The sequence below is a fragment of the Apteryx mantelli genome, chromosome 12 (assembly GCF_036417845.1).
Source record: "Apteryx mantelli isolate bAptMan1 chromosome 12, bAptMan1.hap1, whole genome shotgun sequence".
Taxonomy (NCBI): Eukaryota; Metazoa; Chordata; class Aves; order Apterygiformes; family Apterygidae; genus Apteryx; species Apteryx mantelli.
This window is the reverse complement of record NC_089989.1, coordinates 6,976,787-7,000,872: the sequence shown is the minus strand read 5'-3', so window position 1 is coordinate 7,000,872 and position 24,086 is coordinate 6,976,787. Positions and strand designations below refer to the sequence as shown.

The 24,086-nt window shown below is 48.3% G+C and overlaps 1 protein-coding gene across 4 annotated transcripts in view; it reads right to left on the bottom strand.

The window, feature by feature from the left end:
- Positions 1 to 21,131: 21,131 nt before the first annotated feature.
- The window catches only part of PHF2 (PHD finger protein 2), a 105,893-nt gene continuing 102,938 nt past the window's right edge, over positions 21,132 to 24,086 (bottom strand). For all 4 annotated transcript variants that reach the window (XM_067303804.1, XM_067303808.1, XM_067303806.1 and 1 more), the window contains one exon: positions 21,132 to 21,514. In XM_067303804.1, the coding sequence (XP_067159905.1) occupies positions 21,426 to 21,514 (89 nt within the window). In that variant the 3' untranslated portion in view covers positions 21,132 to 21,425. The remainder of the gene's footprint in view (positions 21,515 to 24,086) is intronic.

Genomic DNA, 24,086 nt, shown 5'->3' with positions numbered 1-24,086 from the left:
ATATATGTGTGTGTATGTATTTATGATGAATATACCCAAGTGCAAAGTGATGTCTTTTCCAATAAAAAATATAGCTTTTCTAGATTTTTCATCCTAGTTGCTCATTACTGAAGATAAAGATGCAGTGTAATGCAACCTGTAAATCTGTAAGTAGACCTGAGCTCCAGGTTGCTTGGGACTCCCACCTGGAGCTGTGCAGTAGGGCTGTGTCAGGAGCCAACTTACTTACATGTAGGTCCATCCAGCCACAAGTGCATTGGCTGAAAGCAAAACTAAGCAATTTTTTTCCAAGAGAAATGCCTTTTATATAGTGTCTTGCCAGTCTGCCTTTGGTGCACAGACATGGCTGCCTGTTCATCAAATGCTAACAGTAACAGCACTGTAAGAAATAGCAAATCTTTTACTAGCAACAGCAACGATACTTCTCTCCATTGGAATCAGTGCATAGCAAAGATTCATATTTCTGTCTCTGCTCAGATCTTGTTCCTTGAGAGGAATAATGTGCGGTATAGTGCTGTGTCTTCCCATCCCAGCTGGTAAGTAATAAGAAAAGAGGCTGTGAACCACCCCCCCCTTCTGCCTTTGGCCTGTGATGCTGCTGCACTGCTGTGACTGGCAGCCCGCTTATAGCTGGGCACCCAGCCTGGAGAAATGAGTGTCCTGCGGGAGACGCTGGTGGGGCTTCTGCTGTCCTTGCACAGGTCTGTCATGTAAGTCACAGCCTTGGAAAAGGGACTTGGGCCAACATTTATCTCACCAGGCAGAATGACGGATGTATTTGAGAACTGTAGACTCAGAGTAGTCTATTTATTTGCATCTATGCAAATCCATCGTATGCATAGGTAGCAAGATTAATGTAAATTCCAGGAGACAGATGTGCACGAATGAAGTGCCTCACCTGGCTAAGGAGTTACTGATGATACAAGGCCAGAGTGAAGATAGTTTGGAGAAAAAAATCCCCCCCCACCCGACTTCTGCACATAAATAAATTGCTGCTGGCAAGAAGTAACTATAACTGGGTCTGGTTCCTTGTTGTTACTGGCCAGAGCAAAGAAGCTGATAATAGCTGAAAATACAGCTTTAAATGTGAGGCACCTTTTTTTTGTACAAATACCGTAAAATTAGAACATATAAAGAATACTAAAACATACGACTATTATGTTTTTAATGACTGGTTAAATCCAAAGGAAAAAAAAATCCTGGGTTCTTATCCTGTCTGACAGGTGGCTTACTTCTGATTCCACCTCTTAATCTTAGAAGTCATGTTTTCTTTCAAACTCTGTTATTCTGTTATAAAAGGAGACTGGGTTGTGTAGTAGAATGTATTATGAAGCAAAGAGCACACTGCTGGCAAATGAAATATATTAAAAAAAGAAATTCAGTGTCAATTTGTTGACCTTGTGGTGATATTCCATGACATACCCATTTTCAGAGGTTTGTCAGAGATTGGGTGGTTGTGGCTGGAGTTTTTATTTGCAGTATTTGACATGTATGTAATCGAGCACAAGTTGTGAGCTACAAGAAAACAAAAGGATCTGCTCATAATATCTTGAGCATACCTCTTGCTGCTCTCTCTGAGGTCATGTTCCCAACAACGCATTTCACACACTGCAGAGACACTACATGCCAAGTGAACACAATTGTGAGTGCTGCTATAGCGAGCTGACCCACAGCAGGGTAACGAATGAAGCCAACTGTTGGGTAGTAACTCCTTGGAAAGCATCATGTCCATCATATGGAGGGAGGTCCTGGGGTTCAGGCCAAAGCCTGGCTCCTCACATAGTCCCTTAGGTGCATATTTAGTACTGTATTCCTACTTGCACGCAGAGGACAACTCAAGCGTCTGAAAGGGCATTAAGTTAAATAAGGTTTAGAAGCCAAACAGGGTGTTGAGCACCCTTGTGCCAGCAGGTGTATGCCATTTCATGGCAATGGAGGAACATGTGGCCTCCACCTGTTACAGGTTATTATTTCTTTAATTAGCAATCAACAATTAAGGATTTTGATGAAATGCATCTTCTTCCAGTTTCTTCCTCCTTGGTGTACAGTTAGGCTGAACCCCCCTCCTCAACTCCTTCCCCCCATTAGCTATTGCAATACACTACTGCTGCAAAGGAGCACATGCTATAGAAGCATAACCAACACACTCTTTAGGCAAAGGCGCAGAAGTAGGAAAGACATGTCTGTGGCAGTTGTGATGTGGGCTGGCCGGAGACCACCTTGAGCAGCTATTCTGCTAACTCCGTCAGTGAAACTTGCACTGCCCTGGTGGCCCCTTGAGCATCCCCATCCACCTAGAAGTCGCCAGGCCTAGAGCACAGCTCCCAGAGGCAGCAAACAGATGCAGCAGTTTGCACAGCAGGATGCAAAGAAGGGGCCTTCATCTCCAGTCATAGTATTGTACACTTCTTCAGATACGGTTATGACCTGCTGCAGAGTGCATTCCCCAGTAACTGTTGGAGTTGCTGCTTCAGCCATGTCAGAGGCTTCCACCCAGACAGACCTTCTGACAGCGGATGCAGCCCTGCAGGTCTCAGGCTCCAGGAACTGCCTGGGGCCTCCTCATGAGGCTGGGGCTGACAGTCAACTTTTCTGCAGAAGGTGTGCTGTTGTTGACAAGTTGTGTCGCTAGGTAAAGGAGTTATATGAGGATGTAAGCAGGCTGCATAGTACCTGAGAAGACTAGCGAGAGATAGATAGGATATTCTCAGAGACCCTACAGCTTCAGGTGTCTCAACCCCCCCCACAGCAGTGGCGATGCAGGTGGGCTCTGTGCCATGTGGAACAGTAAGTCATAACTCTGTAGAAGATGAAGGTGGTCGCTTCTCGTACAAGGAGAAAGGCTCTTGCTCCTCCTGAAAACTTGCAGTTGAACGGGTTCAGTGCCCTCCAAACTGAGGAGGAGCTGGGCACAGCCTCAAGGGAAGCAACTGAGCTGATGGAACCTGTGCCATGCAGGAAGAAGCAGCGAGTGATTGTTGTGGGTGACTCCCTGCTGCAGGGGACAGAGGCACCTATCTGCCGACCTGACCTCTTATCTAAAGAGGTTTGCTGCCTGCCGGGGCCTTGAATCTAAGATGCCATGGAAAGACTGCTGAGGCTTGTCCACCCCTCTGACTATTACCCCCTGCTGCTCTTCCACATGGGTACCAATGATACCACAGGCAACTTGGAAAGTATCAAATGGGATTTCAGAGCTCTGGGGACGGTGGTCAGGGGTCTGGGAGCCCAGGTCATTTTCTCCTTGATCCTGTCAGTGAGGGGGAAGGATGGAAGGAGGAGTAGATGGATACTCCAAGTAAACAACTGGCTGTGCCACTGGGGTTGGCAACAGGATTTTGGTTTCTATGACCATGGGACCCTGTCTGAAGATGGACGGCTGACTGGAAGAGATGGAATCCACCTCACTAAATGGGGCACACGCATCTTTGCCAACAGGTTGGCCAACCTGGTAAGGAGGGCTTTAAACTAGGAAAGATGGGGAAAGGGGAGAGTTATAGAGACCATTCAGTCAGCAAAACAGGCTCAAGTGGAGATACCTCCAGCAATTGCATGCAGCTAAGGAAGTGCCTACAAGACAAGACTATGGGGAATCATCTTGCACATGGTAGGATAGCTCGCATGACTGGAATGCTGCCATGGCTGGATACAAGCTCTTTAGGAAGGACAGACCGGGAAGGCAAGATGTGGGAGTTGCCTCTTTTCAGTGGTGCACAGTGATAGGATGAGAGGCAATGGGCACAAACTGAAGCACAAGAAATTCTGTCTGAACATAAGGAAAAACGTCTTTACTGTGAGGGTGAAGCACTTTGCCTAGAGAGGTTGTGGAGTCCCCTTCCTTGGAGATATCCAAAAGCCATCTGGACACAATCCTGGGCAACGTGCTGTAGGTGACCCTGTTTGAGCAGGGGGGTTGGGCTAGATGATCTGCAGAGGTCCCTTCCAACCAGAAAACAGTTGCATGTACTGAAAATGTCGCTGCAGCCTGGTACACACCTCCTTGACTCCTCAGCAGACCTCCCCGGAGCACTTCTCATTCCTGAAAAGAACTGTTACATAGGAGATACTGTGAAGGTATGAGTGGGCTGCCTCTGCCGTGGCTGGCATAGTTGCTTATGCTGGAAAACATTTATATGAAGTATTTTTCACTCTTCCAAAATTGCCATCTCAAGAAATGATTGTGTATGTTAACAGATCAGTTTGGGGACTTCAACCCAAATATCTTGTTTGTAAATCTACAGTGCAAAAATCACAACACACCTTGCAAGAAGCAAGTAAGTCAGTCCCAAGGTGGAAAGATAACATTGTAGTGTCATGCTCTGATATTACCAGGACAAAAGCCTTGCCAAGACCAGCTGGAAGCAGATGATCTTTGGCTCATAATCTGTCCACCAAAGGTCAAGGATATTCACTTGCAGAGACAGAAAGAGGTATACTAACACTGCCCTTCATAACAGTTCACAAGCCTTTTCGTCTAGTGCAAGGTAAGCACGAATCAAAAACCACTTGCACAATTTGTACAGATTTATTTCTCCCCCTGCTCCTCATTTAGCAAACTAAGATTGTTAAAAGTCAGGAAAATATGTTATGAGGCTCTTGCTGAGTAATGATTGGGTTGTCGTTGCTCTTTAATAAAAATGATAGATGAGGGAAGTTAGAAATGGTGTAGGAAGGGTAGAGCTGTTTTGACATCTAGCTGTGTGTGATACAGGTTATCTAGCCCTGCCAAAGGGCGTTAAATGTGGTCTTTGTCAATAGTCGTCTGGCTCGGGGCTACAGTTCCTTAATGTATTGCTGAGAGAATAGTGTGTGGTTTTTGGAGCTAGCTCTGTACAGAGCTACAATGTCAATAACACTATGCAAACACTAAGTTTCTTTTGACAGTGAACCTGAAACCTGTAGAAGCAAAGAATCTGGTCTGGGCACCACAATAATGAGGGCTTTTGGTTTACTTGCTTGTTTAATTTATTACAGGCTAGTTGATATTCTGCGTAACAAGGAATGTGTTCAGAGGAATGCGCCATATTTTCATATATGCAAGAATATATTGTATAAATGTCATCCTTCATGCAGTCTTGCTGGTCTCTAGTCTCAACAGCGCTGGCCTGCCAGAAGAACTGATGAAGGCACTGAACTTTTTGCCAGGCCCTGCAGGATGCCAAGGTCCCCAAGTGCCAGTAATTTCAACAGCTGTAACAGGCTAATTTACCTTCAATGATGACCCCCAAACCTATGACTTTCCTCATGTGTTCAGTCTTACTCCATATCCCAACAGCCTCTCCTCTCTTGTAATCCCATTCTGCTAAAGATGAGTCTATACTATCCTTTTGTTTGCTTCTCCCAAAACAATCTTTGCTTTTATTCTTGCAAGCTCCCCTCTGTGCATGGAATAATGTTTGCATGACAGTCATGGGGGTGGCTGTGTCCCTCTCTCTGAAAGCTCTGTTTGACGTTGGCAAAGTATTGGCCACTTCATGATAGAAAGGGCAGGAAAGACTTTTGTGGGCTTTTTGTAAATTACATTAAAACAGCCAGCACACCATCTATTACATGTAGGCTTTATCAGTGTGAGATTTTTAGGTGTTTCTTTTGTATCTCTCCTCTCTCTCTCTCTTTTTGTGCAGTAGCAGGTTAACCGTCTGGGGTGATGGCATCAGCCCCTTACAATGGATGTGGGTGGTCTCTAGAGCATTCTGAGTATTGCTGGGAGGCCTGCAATTAATAATAAGAACATTCCTGTTGGAAAGATGAATTAGTGTGAATTCAGTGTGAATTCATTATAGGTGGCATTAACACATAGAAAAAATGTCCAGTGTGTGGTAGAAGCTGGATAATTTCTGAGATTCTCCCTGTGCTGTGGGGAGATGTACTATGAACAGAGCTGACCTCTGGATGCCAAGAAGCTCACAGCTGGGAGCTTCCTTGATCTAAAGTCCATTGAGGTTGATGGAATTTTTTTTGGGTCATCCTCCAAAGACCCAGATTCAGGTCTTGCGTTTGTTCGGGCACGCTGTCTGAGCTACTATGAGTATGAAGGATAAGTGTTTGTCCAGCATGTCAAAAACAGGACATGCACTTTGGTCAGTAACAACACATGATCATACTTCCTGCGTGGTCTTGCTACGTAAGTGGTTGAAATCTGTGGAAATCCAGTTGCGCACACTGTAGTCCTGCCTGAAAAATATCCAGTAGGGTTTTGGAAGGGATAAAAATGCAAGCTGATAACTGGAAGTTAAAAGAAAATAAGACTGCAATTTTCAGAAGTAGGATTTGGTGGGGGGGAAGGGAGGCTGTCTTTTTTTGAGAAGCATTAGACACTAGGACTGAGTCATTTTTGTGAGATAAATCACCATATAAACAAGACCCATCTGATGTTGTTTCCTCTTCATATGCTACAGTATCCAGCTAACGCATACTGAAACAAATAGTAGAGTTTCTTAATTGAAGTTAATTGCTTTGGATGTATTTATTTCATTTGCTAATCAATTTTAAGCATTGGATGAATGAACTCTAGAGTTAACCCTTCCTTTTTTCATAGCGAATGGTCCTTTCTATTCCTCTAGTCTTATTTGTGACACTGTGCACATAACAGAGGATCATAATGTTCATGGTGATTTACTTTTTTTTTTTCTTTGGACATAGCTAAGAAGCTTATAAAAAAAGCTGTGACTCTTAAGGTCACTTTGAACATCCATAACAAACCAATGAGCAGGGTTATTTTCTGAATTTTGCAAGTAGCCCACAGTGCTCTTCATATAACTGGACTCATGTCCTTGTGAAAGGGAAAAGCTCTACGAACCCCAAACCATCGCAGTCTTCAGCATGTAGAAGTAGGCCAAAAGAAGTGCCAGGGCCACTCCGACTACCAGTAATGGTGTTCTGTCAGTTGTAACAGAATCACAAAATAGTGCAGGTTAGAAGGGGCTGCTGGAGGTCATCTAGTCCAGCTCCCAACTTCAAAGCTACATCAACCTGATCAGTGCCTTTTCCAGTCAACTTCTGAATATCTCCACGGATGGAAATGCCACAGCCTCTCTATGTGGCCTGTTCCAGCACTTAGTCACTCTCATGAATTTTGTTTTTCCTCATATCCAGCGGTAATTGTGAGAATTTCCACTACCTCATCCTATGTCCATTGCTTCTCATCCTTTTGTAGTGTATCATCACCAAGAACAGTACGGCTCCATCTTCTCTGTAATTCCCCATGAGGCCACTGAAGATAGCAATTAGATTCCTGTTCAGGTGTCTTCATGCTAAACAAAGCCAGCTTCCTTAGCCTCTCATTGCACATCATGTACTCTGGCACCCTGAACATACTGGCAGCCCTCCACTAGACTTGATTGAGTATGTCTGTCTGTCTGTCCTGTACTGGGGGACCCAAAACCGGGCACAGTGCTCCAGAGGCAGCCCCACGAGTTGACTGGAGTGGAATAATCACTTCCCTCAGCCTACTGGCTCTGCTTTTACTAATGCAGCCTAGTATGTGGGCAGCCTACAGCTCTACAAGAGCACAGTGTTGACATTCAGCTTGTCCACCAGGACCGCCAGGTCTCTTTCTGCAAAGCTGCTTTCTAGCCAGTCACTGAAGCTGGATTGCACCCCTAGCATTGACAAAGCAAGGGAGAATGTGCTGGTCACAATGACAGATCAGTGTAGTAGCTAATCCTGCACTAGAGTCCAGATTTCTTGAGCCAGCCCAGGGCTCTTCTGTATGTGACAGACTGGTGGATGAACAATATAAACCAAACTTCTCTGACTTTCAGACTGGAACAACTGGAGTTGCAAAACTGTTGGCATTCCTTATCCTAGCCTGAGCGTGTCACTTCTGTCATAAACCTCAAGCCTGCAGATAGGTAGTGCTCAAAGCAAGTCAATAAGCAGGCAGATCCCACTGTGACACTTGTAATTCTGCGAAGGTGACCGTAGTGGCTCCCCCTGTAATCAGACTGGTTCAGGAGCCGCTACTTCACATGGCTGTGCAATACCACAAAGAGCTGACTGGGAGCATTTTGTTTCCCTGATAAGTCTTGAGTGAGTAGACTACAGCCAGCAGGACAAACTGCTGAGCTTGTCAGTAGCCAAGAGGACCCAATACACAGGAATGCAACATGCTTCCTCCTGCGGCAGCTGCGACCCAGAGGCAGCCGTGTCTCAAGGTGCAGGAACCACTGATCAGATGAAGTGTGGTATCTGGCCTCTCCGTGAAAGACTGGAAATTGTTCATTGATCATGGTCCTCAGGGAGCTCTGCGATCAGTAACTAACTGGGCCATGACTGGGCTCAGCAGCTTTCTCTCAGGGAGGCAAAATCCTGCCATGCTGCTGAAAGGCAGATCCCCAAGTCTGCACTGACCTGGGACTCTGCAGGAATGCTTCTCATCCTTCTCATACTGCCCTAAGAAGGCATTTGGTGGGAGGCAGGCAATTATTAGGCACCTAGAGAAAGGGAAGAACTCCAACCCCCTTTTGAGCTCCTCAGGAAAGCTCTCAGAAAACTCAGCGATCAGTATCCTGTGCAGAAAAACCCCGTGAAAACACTCTGGATCCCTGCAAATGCCTTCATATCTTCAAGCAAGTAATTACACTTACCTGACTTTGTCTTCTGGATCCCTGGCTCTAGTTCCACATCAGCCAGTGGGTTTGGTTGAACTGCCTGGGCTCCAAAACCATTACTAATGTAGACTTCTCTTGAGGAAGAAACTACTGATGTGCAAATCCTGGTTTTACTATTGTCAATTAACTCATACAAACCAGTCAATTCTAAGTCTGCTCCTCGGACAGTGCAGTGGAAGGCACCAGCATAGTATCTGGCATGAATGTATACCTAGCAGATGTGCCAGAGTGGGATGCAAAGCATCGGACAGTGGCATATTGCAGAAAGCACAATCCAGTATGAAAGTCCTCTGGAAATCTGTGGCTAGTTCACACCTTCACCGGAGTTGGCAGCTGGTGGCCTAAGCAGCAACCAGAACTTTCCTGAAACAGCCCAGGATCAACTGGCAGAAAGCTGTAGCCAGAGATTAAAAAAAGTATTAATAGGCATCATGGATTAGATTTCTCTGAATGTTAGGGGAAAAAAAATCCATTTACAGTGGTTTTTGAATGACTCTGTGATAGACAAGCTATGATGAAAGCATTTGGCAATGAAACAGTGTCTTGGAGAAATTGAGGTGTTTAGCTGGAGAAAAAGAAAAGTTCCCTTTGTCTCAAGAGCAGAAAAGTCACCTCATGTGATGAAGGTTTAATCCCTGCAGATACTCTGAAGCCACAGCATCTTTATTCTCTTCTCACTAGCATCTGTCGAAAGGTTGTCATTGCTGCTTATGCCAAATGCTGGACAGGGAACAATTTGTGTAAAACCTCCTCAGGATAACAAGCTTGTTAATAGCTTATATTCTCTGTAAGCAGCCAAGGTACATTTAGCTGTGACAGTTTTCTTTCAGTGGACTTGGGAGTTATTATCAGACGTGACAGGGCAGAATGGGTGGAATGTCGTGAACAAAGGCCCCACACAAAGGAAGCATTTTAGGTCTGGAACGTGCCTGGGTTCCTCTCGCTTCCTGGAGGCCACACAGTGACGAAACATACGGTGAGTTTCTTTAATTAATATTTCATTCCCAGAGTGAGTTTCAAGTTATCCCTTGAGAGAAGTTAAAGGTTTGCACATTTTGAGGAAAAGTAATGAGGCTGGTGAGCTTGTATTAGAAAGTATGTTGAAAGGAGCTGTTACAGCCTTTAACCTTGGGTGAGGGACATGTAAAACATACAGTATTAGTGCTTTTTTTTTTTATTATTGTATAACTTGTTCTATGTCCTATTTTATGGTCTGCTTCAATAAATTTATCCATAATGCTGCTAGGAAGCATTCACCCCTTCTTCCCTTTCTACCTCCTCTGGACTGGGCTGTCTGATATTTCATATTCTGTGAAGGTGTTTGTTTTCCAAACCAACCCACCAAATATATTTTATGACAGCAATAAAATAAAGTGGCTATGTGGTTGGAACTGCTGAGCTCAGCAGAGAAGGTGTAAAAATGGCCTCTAGAAGAGAGTTTCTGCTGCCAGCAAGTGGGATGAGCCTAGATAAAGCAGGCTGATGGGTCATCAAGCCTTCGTGGTGACGAGCTGTATGACACATAGTTCACAGAAACTGGGTGTTTTACTGTATACCCTTACAGATGTGGCAAATTGGGCACTGCAACAAAAGAATCACATCAAAGTCATTATTGGCAGGATCATAATCACTAAAAGTAGCTAAATAATTATGGAACTGTGTCACTCATCACCAGCCTCATCCTGGGAGTTCTCAGTCCAAAGAAACAGGAAAAACAAAGGCTACTTACTGGTACAACAGCCAGAAGTGATTGCTCTGAATTTCCACAGCAAGTCACTGGCCAACCTGGGAATATCATCCAGCTTTCAGCCTGCCAGCCTGGGACAGCACAAGCTGCTCAGAGCCAGACTACCCAGCCACACGCTCCCATCCTTTCCCTTGCGTCAGCACCCAGCTGGCCCTGCTAGAGTCAGGCCAAGGACCTGGCCAGGCAGAAAATGCGCAGTCTATGGAGGGACGTTTCTCCTCAGAGCTGAGAAAGAAACTTTGGCAGTGCAAGCCTACGTTTGTTGAAGCCATCACAAGGCTACAACACTGTATAATAAGATGAGCTACTCCCTCCTGTCCTTTCTAGTTCTCTTTGCCATGGGATATTGCTAGGCAGCAGACTCTTAATCCAGCTGTCGTTCCTCAGGATACAGCTTGCTCAAGAGAGAGGGAGAGAAGTAATTACTGATCTCAGTCTTGCAAACTGGAGGAACAGTAAGACAAATGATGCCAGTATGTGTTGAGTGCTTTACCTATAAGCTTATCACATGCAATTTAAATAAAGCCCTCCCTGGCTGTGCAGAGAGAGAGATGATGATAGGCACTTAATCCATCTAATCGCTCCCATGACCCTGAGACACCATGTTTTTCATGGCTGTGTTAAGACCTCTTGAGCATTCTGCTCATGCATCACAGCATTACATTATCCCAGCATGTTCCGGCCACTGTAACACCTAGGTTAGAAGGGATATTGTGGTATCCTGGGGGAAAGTGGCTAAATTAACATTGTCAGTGCACCAAAGCAAAGCCCTGATCCTGTACGGATGTCCTTGTGTGAGGAGCACTGCTCACATCACTTGCCCATCATACTGCAGTGGTGTGCCTTGCTTGCATAAAGTGGCTCACCTCTGTGTGCTGCGTAACACTGTACCTTCTGCTTTGAGCAACGGTCCCTGCACAGCAGCATCTTGTTGGTTCAGCCTGCCAGTAATTGAGGGGGACTAGGTCTGGCTAGGGCTGAAGGCATATCATGGTACTACAGAAGAAAGAGCAGAAAGGAAGTTTTTGGGTCAGTGACTTCTCTTAGGTCTGTGAGTAGCATCAGATTAAAAGGGGAGGTGACTTTAGGAAAAGGGTCATTTGTTACACACCATAAATGCAGGGAAAACAAATCCCTTCTGAGTTAGATTATCCCCGCACTGTATAGAGGATCAAGAATGAACAAGATGTGTGGGAGGGAATACATGAATGGCCTTGTACTCGAGATTCTCCTGTTATGTATAAGAAAATGTCTCCTATTTTTTGTGACCAGAGCTGGGACATCAAACTGGAAGCACAGAAGTTGCTGATGCCCAGAATATTTGAAGACACATGTCTGATGGCAGCAGCCTTAATCCTCACTTGTGTACTTCCAGAAAGGTGGTCTGAATCCCAGACTTGCCAGGGCTTCTGGGTACAAAGGCTGGGCACTTTGGGGGGAGGGGGCGCTAGTTGGGGACTCATGGCGCTAGCCCCAGCCATCACATTTGGAAGTGAGAGTCCTACAGTTGGGAACAAAAATGTAATTTGAAACGTAAGATGGAAAAATCTTGTTACCTTCTCATAGTAAGTGCTCTTTCTGCACCCTGTGGGATGTCACCTTAGCCCTGCTGGCCAGGAATTGATCTGTGCCTAACTCGTGCTCTAGAAATACATCTCTACTGTAGCCAGGCAGTGGATTGACCCCAAGGTTGGTGAAAGCAGCAACAGCCTAAAGACAAACTGAGGTGCTACGTGCTGGCTGTTGGTGCGCGCCTCTCTCTGCAGAGACCACTGGGAGGTCAGCTTTGTGTGGTGCTCAGTCCAGCGACCGTCCCACCCCTCTGCAGAGAGTGCTGGGGCAACGCATCTGTTCCTCATGGTACACTGGGGAACTGCACGTGCAGCAGTTTCAAAATGCTGTAATCTGCATCTTTGCCGTGAAACAAAGCAACACACAGATGTTGCGCTACATCCCCAATCAAAGCGCCTCTTGAAGAAAGTGCCGCTACAGCCAGGTAAGAGCGAGACGCATGCGACTGGAAGGAGACATGCAGCAGTGCGGGGGATGTGGTTTTACCGCTGCCACGGTCAAACTGGCCTGTATGCCTGTGCACCCCTCATGGAGTTCCCCAGCACAAGTGCAGAGTCGTGGAGTGAGGACAGGTTTTGTGTGACCATGAAGCAATGTCTGCAAAGGTGCTGTGGTCCCAGGAGAGGTCTGGCCCATGGTGCCAACTGCCCTCTCAACTAATGGCTGGACGTGAGTGATGATACTGCTAGCGTACGGGCCTTGAGGTGCGGGGAACTGAACCAAAGATGCCCTAGTGACCTCATGACAAAAAGGTGCATCGTGTTTTCCTTGGGCTGCCGAAGAAAGCTTTTTAAACAGTAAATGAAGGAGTAGTGTAAACACAAATCCTTTTAAGAGGTATCTCCTTGTCATGTAAGTGAGTGCTAATTATTAATTTGATGGAGTTGAATATGAGAGGAAGACTGCAGGGCCTTCTTTTTAGGAGCAGGTCCCCTTCACATACGGTCTGCAAACGCACACCACAGTGTGCTAATGGGACAGTCAAGGAAATATTAGTTGAGGATTGGTTGGCAATTAAAGCTTTGTTACATGCCTTTCTCAGAGAAGTGTGCCATGCATCTAAATGTTTAGTAAATACAGTTAACTGGGGGAAAGAAGTATGTAAAGTTTGATAGAACAGTGACCTAAAAATGGGCCTCAAAGTGTGTCTTTGCAGCATACTGAAAACAGAAGGAAATCTAATTAATTATAAATTATTACACTTTTAAGAGAAGAGGAGAAGCAGGCTTTCTTTCATAACATACAGAGAACAACTTCAAAACTGTTTACACAAATGCTGTGAATTCTGCTGGGTGGGTACTACAAATCCATGTCAGATGTTAATGGAAAGAATAGCGTTTGTATTGCAAAATGGCAACGTGCCACTATTTTAAGTAACAAACATGCTTTCTGTAGTGCAGTCAAACTCTGCCATGATCAGAGATGAATGCAGGGTCCACGAGATTAATGTGGGGCTGTGCCAAGTGTCATTTTTTTTGACTGACTTGTAAGTTTAAAGACAGAAACAGCAGAAACCCAAATATTATTAGTAATCATTTATCAGGAGCAGCCAATGGCTTCCCTGACTATATCTGTACAAAAATTACCCTCCTGGTAACGACATTCTTTGTATATCGGGCAGTAGATGTAGGAATTTCTAATTGGCAGTCACTATAAAAGTAAAGTTCACTTGTTGTCCCTCCTGCAGACAGCTCCACATTGGCAAAAAAAAATTAGGAAGTATTTCAGATGAGTCTGCAAAAACACCAAGCAAGGGTAACCATTAAAGGCAGTGAGACTCCACTAGGGTGTTAGATGTGTGAAGCCAATTGAGTCAGTGTCCTCAACCAACTCAGCCAGTGGTGTTTTGTTCTCATTCTTGCGTTCATAGTCACAAAGCAATAAAATCATGTGCCTGTGAAGAGGGGTGGGTGGGAAGGGGCATTAGCCACAGGAGCTTTTCCCCATAAGCATAAATAGGGGCTTGCAGGAGCACACTGTGGCCTAAAATATGTGTGGTGAACTCAAAACATACATACTCTTACTGTCTGCAGAGCTGGCATGATGGAAGGGAGCAGGATCGCTACACATTTGGTCTCGGACTGTAGGTTTGCGGCAGCATTTGCCAAGCACAGGCAGCAAGGCAGGGGAACTGGGGCAGGGGTGCTGGAGGTATCATGTGCAGACAGCAGTTGTACAGGCTGTATTTTTAGGAATGAGATAGTGTAAGGATGAAAACACGTGACTCTTCTGTCTCACTGGCACCCAAACAGCTTCTACTCATGCTTTCTCAGAGGCCTGCCACAGAGCCCTGCTGAGGAGCTGGAGAATGATGGGACCTGTGCCAGGTGCCCTTTGGCTCTGTTGTCAGCATGAGGCTGCTACGTGGAGGGAAAAGCATCACGCCAGCCAGAGGGTGAAGTGGCCTGGCCCTTCATTTTCCAGTGCATGTTGTAGTTTTCGTACTGCGTTTGTGTAGGAGAAGAACTTGTCAAATGCAGAACCTTCTGGAGTCTGTCCAAGAAGGGATCAGCAGCACAACTGTGGAGACAAAGACTCTATTACACTTTATCAAGATGTTCATAGTGAATGCCAGGCCTGAGTGACACACCACATCAGCTGGTGCATAAGAATACAACAGCAGGAAAATGACTATTTGGGGACATAGATGAAGGGCAGAAATTGTGCAGGCAAAGGAAGTGATAATGATTAAGGAAACAGGCAAGAGATTTGAAATGATTGTCCAATGAAGGAATCATCCACTGGAAAGAAAGGAGAAGAGTAATGATTTGTAACAAGCCATTATGTGTTCCTCTTAGAGAGAGGACTGAAAAAGCAAAGATAAACCAGGTCAAGAATGGCAAGAAGCCCCTAGCAGTCCCAGCAAGGCAGTCCATTCTGAAAATGTCATCATGGAATTACCTGAGAAGAAGCATGTGAAGAACATTTTCAGTGCTAGCCTCAAACTTTTCTATTAGCTATTGTCAAGAAAGGGTAAGAAATGCTTTGGAAAGTGTAAAGACATTGTTCAAACTGTTCACTTCTGACAGCCACGCTGCACATATGTGAAACCACATTGTCCAACAGTTAAATTTGCCCATATTGCTGTCATTTGCAGGTGCGTCTATCACACCAGACTAGGAAGCAGAACTGGCTGACCAGCCCCGTCAGCAGGAATGCATATAACCTGTGTTGCCTGTGAATAGCCTTGGGCCGGCGTCACTGGAAAAGCCTCTGTGCTTGTAAATGATGCCCAGTTGAGTTCTTGGAAGGAAGTGTTTGGGCTTTCCTGTCCATGCTTTCTAATGGTGTCCAAAAGGGACTTTGTGAAAGTAAGGCTCCGCCTAGCCAAGTCTCAGGGATGTGGACAGTGAGGTCTTGCACTACACTGTCACATGCCAGCCCCAGGCTATTGCAAAGGGGAGCTGGAATGGCAACTGGTACTTTTTGTTACTGGAGGAGAGCTGCAGCACTGTGCTGCAGTGTGCGCATGCCAGTGCATGGTCTCATTTGGACTGCAGCAGCTAAGCTCCGTCATTGCTTATTTCTGAGGGTGTTCTCTGCACAGACTGGATCAGAGCGTGGCAGTGGCCTCCTTGGGCTCCTGGTGGCTGTATGCTTGGAATGAGTCACAGGGCATCCTCAACTGCACTGCAATAAACCTGGTACACAAAGGCTGTAATGTGTCACCAAGCCATAAGAGGTGCTAGGCATTTTATTACAACAGGTTCTATTTTATAGGTTGTGGTTGTTTTTGAACTGTGAACTCCCCCAGCTGGTGAACGTCTGCTATTACCATGAGCCACCTTACCTCCAGTCCAACGTGTGTCTGTGAGGACATACTGCAAGATGGACCCCCAAAAACTCACCAGCAACGTAGGGCATTCAGTCCAAATCCTGAGGCAGAGGGGAAATCTCAGTAGCGCACATCTGCAGGAGTATGTGCTAATGTAGCCTACCGAAGTGAGCAGTGTAGTAGCATGTTCTGTCCCATCTGTCATTTGTGAAGGGAGAACAAGGTCAGCATGTGTTTAAAAAGGTCATACATTGGTGGGGTTTGTCTGTTTCATAAAGTCCAAGCACTGTGTGGCACTGGACTAGAATACAGGAAGAGCCGAACCCCCAGCAGCTGCAAGCAGAGTTGTCTCTCTATCAATGCTCTATTCGCCCATGAAGGGACTTCTGAGAACATAGCCACAAAACCTGGCCCATGCCACACTTATCAGGTCATTTGCATATTCTTTGGGGCTTTGTACGTAAGAGGTTCTATAGATAACAGGTCACTGATGATCAGAAGGTGGAAACTCCCATGATAGCGAAGGCTGGAAGCTGGTAACTTCTGGCACCAGGAGGAAAGCTCCTGCTCCACTTGAAGACTTGCAAGTTCAGAATAGGTTCACTGCCCTCGTGGCTGATGAGGCGCTGGGACCATTGTCAAATGAAGCAGCTGTGCTGGCTCAGCCCCCGGCACACAGGAGCACCAGGAGAAAGCAGTGAGTGTTACTGGTGGGAGACTCCCTGCTGTGGGGGATGGAGGCCTCCCTCTGCCAAGCTGACCTGTCATCTAGGGAAGGTTGCTGCTTGCCAGGGGCTCACATTTGGGATGTTGTGGAGAAGCTGCTGAGGCTTGTCCAGTCCTTGAACTATGACACCCCTCCCACCCACCCCCCCCAGCTGCTCTTCCATGTGGGTACCAATGATACTGCCTGGAAAGTATCAAGCAGGACTACATACATCTCCTCAATCCTGCCGGTGAGGGCAAAGGGCCTGAGGAGGGGTGTTGCTCCACCTGGTAACATGGAGCAAAAGTATCTTTGCCAACAGCTGGCCAACCTGGTAAGGAGAGGTTTAAACTAAGAATGATGGGGGGAGAGAGAGAGAGAGAGAGAGAGAGAGAGAATGACCAACGATCAAGTGAGGAAGGGGTGGACAGGGCTGATGAGCAAAGGGTCTGGGGGGATGTAAACAGAAGAGCGACTTCTTCATCAACAAAACAGAGCAAAGGTGGAGTCACCCCAAGCGTATGCGTGTTAATAAGGAAGTGCCTATGGTACTGCATTATGGGAAAACTCTCGTACCCTTTCTGTGAAATCAGGATGCCAGGATGCCTCTCTGAAGAAGTGCCTGATGAACAGGAGGAATTAGAAGTCCATGTGCAGTTCCAGGGCTACAGTCTCACTGGGATCAGAGACGTGGTGGAATAGCTCACATGACTGGAGTGCTGTGTGGATGGATACAGGCTCTTCGGGAAGGACGGGCCAGGAATGTGAGGAGCGGGAGTTATCCTTCATGTGAGAGGGCAGCGGGAATGCATGGTGCTCTGAGTGGGGACAGGTGAGGGGCCAGCTGAGAGTTGATGGGTCAGGGTTAGCAGGCAGACCAACATGGGTGACAGCATAGTGGGTGTCTGCTATACACTGCCTTCTCAGGAAGAAGGTGAGACCATCTTCAGACAACTGGAAGAAGTCTCACGTTTGCATGCCCCAGTCCTCCTGTGGGACTTCAACCACTTTGATTTCTGCTGGAGGGACAACACAGCAATCCAGGAAGTTTATGGTGTGCATTGATGACAACTTCCTCACACAGGTGATCAAGGAGCCAACAAGGAGAGGCACTCTGCTGGACCCCATACTTACAAAAAAGAGGACGGACTGGTTGGAGATGTGAAAGTCAGGGGCAATCTTGACTGCAGCAACCAGGAGATGGATGTGAGAAGGGAACAGGTCAAAGAGTGGGATCGCAGTCCTGGACTTCAGGAGAGCAGACTGTGGCCTGTTCAGGGACCTGCTTGGAAGAATCCTATGGGATACAGTCCTGGAGGGATGAGGGGTCCAAGAGCGCTGGTTGATGTTCATGGATCACCTCTTCCAAGCTCAAGAATGTCCATCCCAACAAGCAGGAAATCAAGGAAAGGCAGCAGGAGGCCTGCATGGATGAACAAGGAGCTCCTAAGCTCAAACATAAAAAGGAAGTACAAGCAGTGAAAGCAGGGGCAGGTGATCCAGGAGGAATAGCAAGACACTGAGTGTGCAGGGATGGGGTTAGGGAAGCTAAAGCCCACCTGAAGTTGAATCTGGTCAGGAATGTGAAGGGCAACAAGAAAGGCTTCTACAAGTACATAAGCAGCAAAGGGAAGGCTAGGGAAAATTTGGGCTTGCTGCTGAATGGGGCAGGGGCCCTGGTGACAAAGGACATGAAAAAAGCAGAGGTACTGAATGCCTTCTTCACCTCAGTCTTTACTGGTAAGACTGGCCCTCAGGAATCCCAGGCCCCTGAGACCAAAGGGGAAGTCTGGGGCAAGAAAGACTTACCCTTGGTGGAGGAGAATCAGGTTAGGAAACATTTAAACAAACTGGACATGCAGAAGTCCATGGGCCATGACGGGATACACCCACAAGTGCTGCAGGAGCTGGTCAATGTCATTGCAAAGCGATTCTTATTTTATCTTTGAAAGGTCATGGCGATTAGGAGAGGTTCCTGAGGACTGGAAGACAGCAAATGTCACCCCTATCTTCAAGAAGGGCAAGAAGGATCTGGGGAACTAAAGGCTGCTCAGCTTCACCTCCATCAATGGGAAGGTGATGGAGCAACTCATCCTGGATATCATTTCCAGACATGTGAAGGACAGGAAAGTGATTGGGAGTAGTCAGCATTTCGCCTTCCTTTATGAAGGGGAAATCAGGCTTAAGCAACCTGGTAGCCTTCTACAACAAGATGATTGGCATGGTGTATGAGGGGGGAGCAGTGGATGTTCTTTAATCTCCATTTTAGTAAGGCTTTTGACACTGTCTCCCATGACATCCTCATAGACGAACCAGATAAGCAGACAGTGAGGTGGACCTTAGTCCTTGGCCAAAAGTCATGCTTATCCTTGGCTGAAAGTAATTTCTCAACCTTCTTTCAGCTCACTCAGTCCAAACGGGTTCTCAGAGCCTTGCCAGGAAACACTGTCTTCATCCACTGCTTATGTGTCATCACTGGTTGCCTGGTTTGAAAGGTGACACATCTAACTGGGACCCATTCTGCGATGCCTTCTACTGCAGGTGGTATCAGGTAACCACCTCTCCTGTGCACATGTGGCCTTTGCTTTTCCCTGGTGTGTATCATTCTGGCCTGGGACAGACACAAAGCATATTTCAGAGACAAAACCTCCCCAAAGGAAAGCAAACCCTCAGCAGCAGGCCTGGCTTGCTGTCTGTGCTTCTTAAGGAATTATTTTGGATGAAGCTTCATGAAAAGGCACCTGTTTGAAGAGACGTGGTCAGTGAAGCGATTCATGTTATCCCACCCTACCATCATCATCTATTATCTCAGTAGTACATGCACATACAACATGACAGGGGCTTGAAGCCACATCTTGCTTACCTCTAGGTAGAGGACTCTGCAATGCTAACCTTGAGCCTGTCAGGGCTATCAAAAGGAGTAACAGACAAACCTCATTGCTTTTGTTATTCATGGTAATTGTGTGCAGGCTGGGTCAGCTGTCTCTGCTTGTGTTGCTGCCAGCATAATATTGCCAAGTATCAGGTAGCAGCCTAGATGTGAGAGATGTGAACACCCCTGTGTCAGGAAAGAGGACTGCAGGAGCAGCAGTGGCTGCACGTATCTGTTCATATCATGTTCAGTTTCTCTTGTGATAATGAAGAAACGTTTGGAAAATGGACCCAGGGACAAGAGGGTCAATGTGGAAAAATGGCACAAAGGAAATGGTGACTTAGGTGAAGTTTCAGTGAGCGAGAAGGAGAAGCCTGTAGCAGCTGGTAGCCTCCAAGAGGCAGGGAAGAAGCAGAGGGAAACGAGTGTGTGTGCCTGTCCTGGGGAGACTGAGTGATGAGAGCACTCCTGGGCAGACACGCGGGTGCGTGATGGGGTATGTTACCCGTACACAAACTGAGGAACAGCCTTTCTAGGGTGCATAGTAAGGGAGCGGAGTCAAGGCCATGTCGGAGAAGCCAGAGCTTCTTTTGGTGGTATGGCAAGCAGAGAGAAGTGGCACAGGTGTCCTGCGTAGCAGATGGGGTGCTGCCTCAGCAGTGTGGTTGTGAAAGAGCAGCGGTGCTCCCCACCTGCTGCTCCTACCAGTGGTGCTGAGGGGGCAGAGTGAACAGGGCAGACAGGGGTTTGGCCTGTTTGCCCTCCCCTGCCTGCTGCCTGCCCCCGTCTGTCCCTCCCACCCAAACAGGACACCGAGGGACACGTGGTGCCTCTGCCCCCCACCCCACCTCCCTCTGCACCTCCACCCGCACCCTGCCCATCCCCGACCCCACAAAAAGGCCAGGCCCAAGCGATTGTATACAAAACCTGAAATAGTTTACTTTGCTTTTTTTTTTTAAACTTTGCTCTAGGCTTACTTAGATTTCGTGAACTCGATACAAGAGCATTTGATATGAATCGGTAAATAAAACACCGTCATAGATAGATAGCCACGATAAACTTTGTTAGAAATGTACATGTCGCGAAAAAATAATAATACTAATAATAATCATAATAAAAAAAGCCGGCGCGACGCCCAGGCCGGCGCGGCCCTCGCGGCCCTCACCCGTCCCGGCCGCGGCTGCGGGTGGCTCTGGTTCCCCGCGGGCGCCGCGCCCCGGTAATGTGTGTATATAAACAAAGCCCATAAGAAATGTACAAATATAAAAAGCTACAAACATTAATAAATTACATCGTCACAAAACACGGAAACACTCCACAAGGTGCTAGTAAAATAACTGTCTCCCTCCTCGTACAAGAAGTTACACAAAGAGCTGGTATCGGCGGCGGCGCGGGCCCGCCGGGCCCCCCCGCCCCCGCCCGGGCCGCGGCCGCGGCGGCGCCCGTACAAACGAAGCTCCGAAGAGACTTTCCCCTTATAAAAAACAAGTTGTTATTCCAAAAGCTATGTACAAGCTACATTCTAGGAAAAGGATGCCTCGGGAAACGCATCTACAAAGTACGACACGGGATTGCCTGAGAAACGCACCGAACGCCTCGAGCGCCGCCTCACAGCCAAACACCGCCACTCCCAACGGCCGCCCAGCCCCCGCCGGCCGCGGGCCACGCCCCAACGGCCGCCCAGCCCCCACCGCCTCCACCGCCCGCAACGGCCGCCGCGGCCCCGCCCCCGGCCCGCCGAGCAGGGCCGCCCGCCTCCGCCCCAGGCCGCCCGGCCTTCCCCGCCCCCCGCCGCCCCTCCTTACCCCGTCGCTGGGCGGGAAGAGGCGCGGCGGCGGCGCCGGCGGCGGCCGCCTCTCGGCGCGCTGCGGCTCGGCGCTCCGCGACGCGGCGTCTCCGCCGGCGGGCGGGGCCGGCGTGCTCCTCCGCGGTCCGGATTAGTATTAACTTTTTGCGGACTAGTCACTCTCAGCACTCTGAGAAAGGACATCTATATTAAAAAATATTTATAGCAGGATTCTGTACACTCCGACCGCTGAAAGTTAAGGGATTATTATCGTGGTGGCAATCAGTTAAGTGGCGGCGTCCCGGGGGCGCTGCGCTGCCCGGCTCCCCCGGCCGCAGCCTCGCGGCGCTGGCGGCTAGAGGAGCAGCTTCCCGTTCCGGTGGATCTTCAGGATCTTCCCGAGCCGCTGCTTGGCCGTGGCCATCCCCTTTTTCGTGCGTTTCCCTGGAAGGAGACCAGAGGAGCGGGTGAAGGGCCCAGCACGCCACTGGAGGCACGGCAGGGCAGAGGGCCACACGCACCGGGCAGCGCCGCCGCTCCCACCCCACGCAGCCCCAGAAGCGCCTCTCCGTTCCCCCCTCCAGCCTCACACCGGCTGCCCTGGGCTCCAGGGCACTTTCCAGGCAGCCCCACGACCATCCCTACCCCACTCCCACGCTACAGACCCACACCAGCCCATCAGGACATACCAGCCAGCCCTGCAGGCCCTTCCCAGGCCCTTCCAGCACCTCCACCGCCACGGCTGCCACCATCACCCCTTACGCATGCAGGTTCCTCCACCACCACCCTGCATCATGTCACGCACACCTCAGAGGGGACAGCCTCTGCCAAACCACCAACCAGCGTTACAACACGTCACAGGAAAGCCCAGTGTGTGGGACATAACAGATTATCACTGGGGCATCTCCTGTCACTTACCTGTCTACCAGGGACACATGCCTTTCAACACACTGTGCTCACAGTATAGACACAACTCATTCCCCTCCTCTGCTGGGCATCTGCTGGGCACCTACTGCCTCCACACTGAGACCCCCTGTGCTGCACCCTCACCATGCCAGACGCCAAGGCTCCACGTGCCCTGGTTCATTACACATCAGGCATTGCTCATGGGTAACCTGTTTCCCCACAGAGTGACAGTCCAACCTCCACACTCCAAAGCTGCCCTATACCTCAGTGCCTCACAGGAGAGCTTCCCCCCCCCCACGGGCACCCCCACAGCTCCTCCACCCAGCAGCACACACAGCAGGCCTGTAAATAGTGCCTGCTTTCACCATGCACATGTGCACTCCCCAAGGCTCTCAGGCACCTCTCCTACAGTTCTCCACAGCCTGGAAGGGGGACCAGCAGCACAGGGGAGCTGAGCTCACAAATACATGGTGAATCTCAGGCCAAGCACTGGCCAGAGGAAGCCTGGTCCCTCACGCACCTCACTGAGAGCAATCCACACAGCATCATAGCTTCTATTCCGGGCTCTGCAACATTTCCTCTTTCCCTCTTTTCTACCAGCACTAAAGACCACCTGCATCCAGCCTAGTCAGAAGGCCAATGAAAAGGCGTGCACACACACACACACATGCAAACACATACTTCCTACATAGTCAAGCTAGCACCAAGGCATTACCAAGCATCTGGAGTGGGAAACCTTCCCTGTCCCCACATGCATGAAAGGAAAACACGACCACAAGTCCAGGCCTGTGCTCATGTGCTGTGCAGTACAGTAAGGTCTGTGTTCCCCACATACTTGTCTTCTCCATTACTTCTGGAAGTATCACAGCTGATCTCTGCCCCACCTCTCACCAGCTACCATGTAACTCACAGCCAGAAACTCCACTGGCCTCCAAGATACCGAGGACTATCTGGCGCAACAGGAACTTGCACATCTTCACCCCTTTCCATCACGCAGCTACTGGTGTACTCATGTGCAATACCTGCAGAGTCGGCTCCTCTTCAGTTTTCCAATCTGCATTAAGAGCCTCAGCTTTAAAGGCCATGACAGTATGGGTGACACCTTCTACCAGACTACTCCAGACCAAATGGCAGGCTGTGAGCCTCCACATCATACCTTTTCTCAACAAGACATGTGCTTCTATAACCATAAAGAGCATGGCAGTACGTTAAGGAAAACCTCATTTCTCATTGTCTCACCTCACTCTTCAAGACTGGGTCCTCTCCCTTCCCTGATGACAAAGTGGCCCCAGAGCTCTAACTCTGCTTCATCCCACCATCTCCTTCCACATTCCCCTCCTTCCCAGTGATGCCCAATCTTGTAGTCCCCAGGCCCAGAACTTTCCTGTGCTCCATGCAGAGAGATGCTTTGAAGTCCCCTTTGTACCCCCAACTGTCCCAGGGCCCAGCACAGGAGGTCCTGAAAATGCTCCTTGCCCTGAGAGGTCAGCCACTCACTTTCTTGGCACATGGTTCCTTCCCTCCTTTGGGAACTCAGCTATCATGGACAAGGTGTGATCCACATGCCTGTTCAGTTTGCCTTCACGATGCCCTGACTGGGCTGCCCCACTCACTGGCTGGGATTCTGGGGTTCGGCTCTGTTCAGCACTCCTCTTCCCATCACATCTTCCACTTGCTTGGAGCGATTTACTAATGTCACCATTTCACCACTAAGACACAATTCCAGGCAAGTGTTTCCTTTTCAGTCTGGTTCTGCAGATAGGCACAGGCGTGGCCAGCTCCTAGCAGGGCCCTATTCCTCACTGGCTGTACATGTCCTCTTGTTCACACCACTTCATGGCCCATTCAGGTGCCCTGACGTTTTACTGCTTGGCACTTCTCAGAGGTCTGCAGGACATCTTGCACTACCTCTAACTTGCTCCACTCAAATATAGGGGAAATCATCTGCCACATCACCTCACTTTTTACATCAAGGCCTCTCCCAGTGGGACTGCACACTTAATTTTCACAGTACACAGTGCACCGGACTGACTTTTTTGCCTGTCCCACACACCTGCCTTTACCACATTTTTTCTGCAAAATTCAAGCAGAGAATAGGAGGACCTAGCCC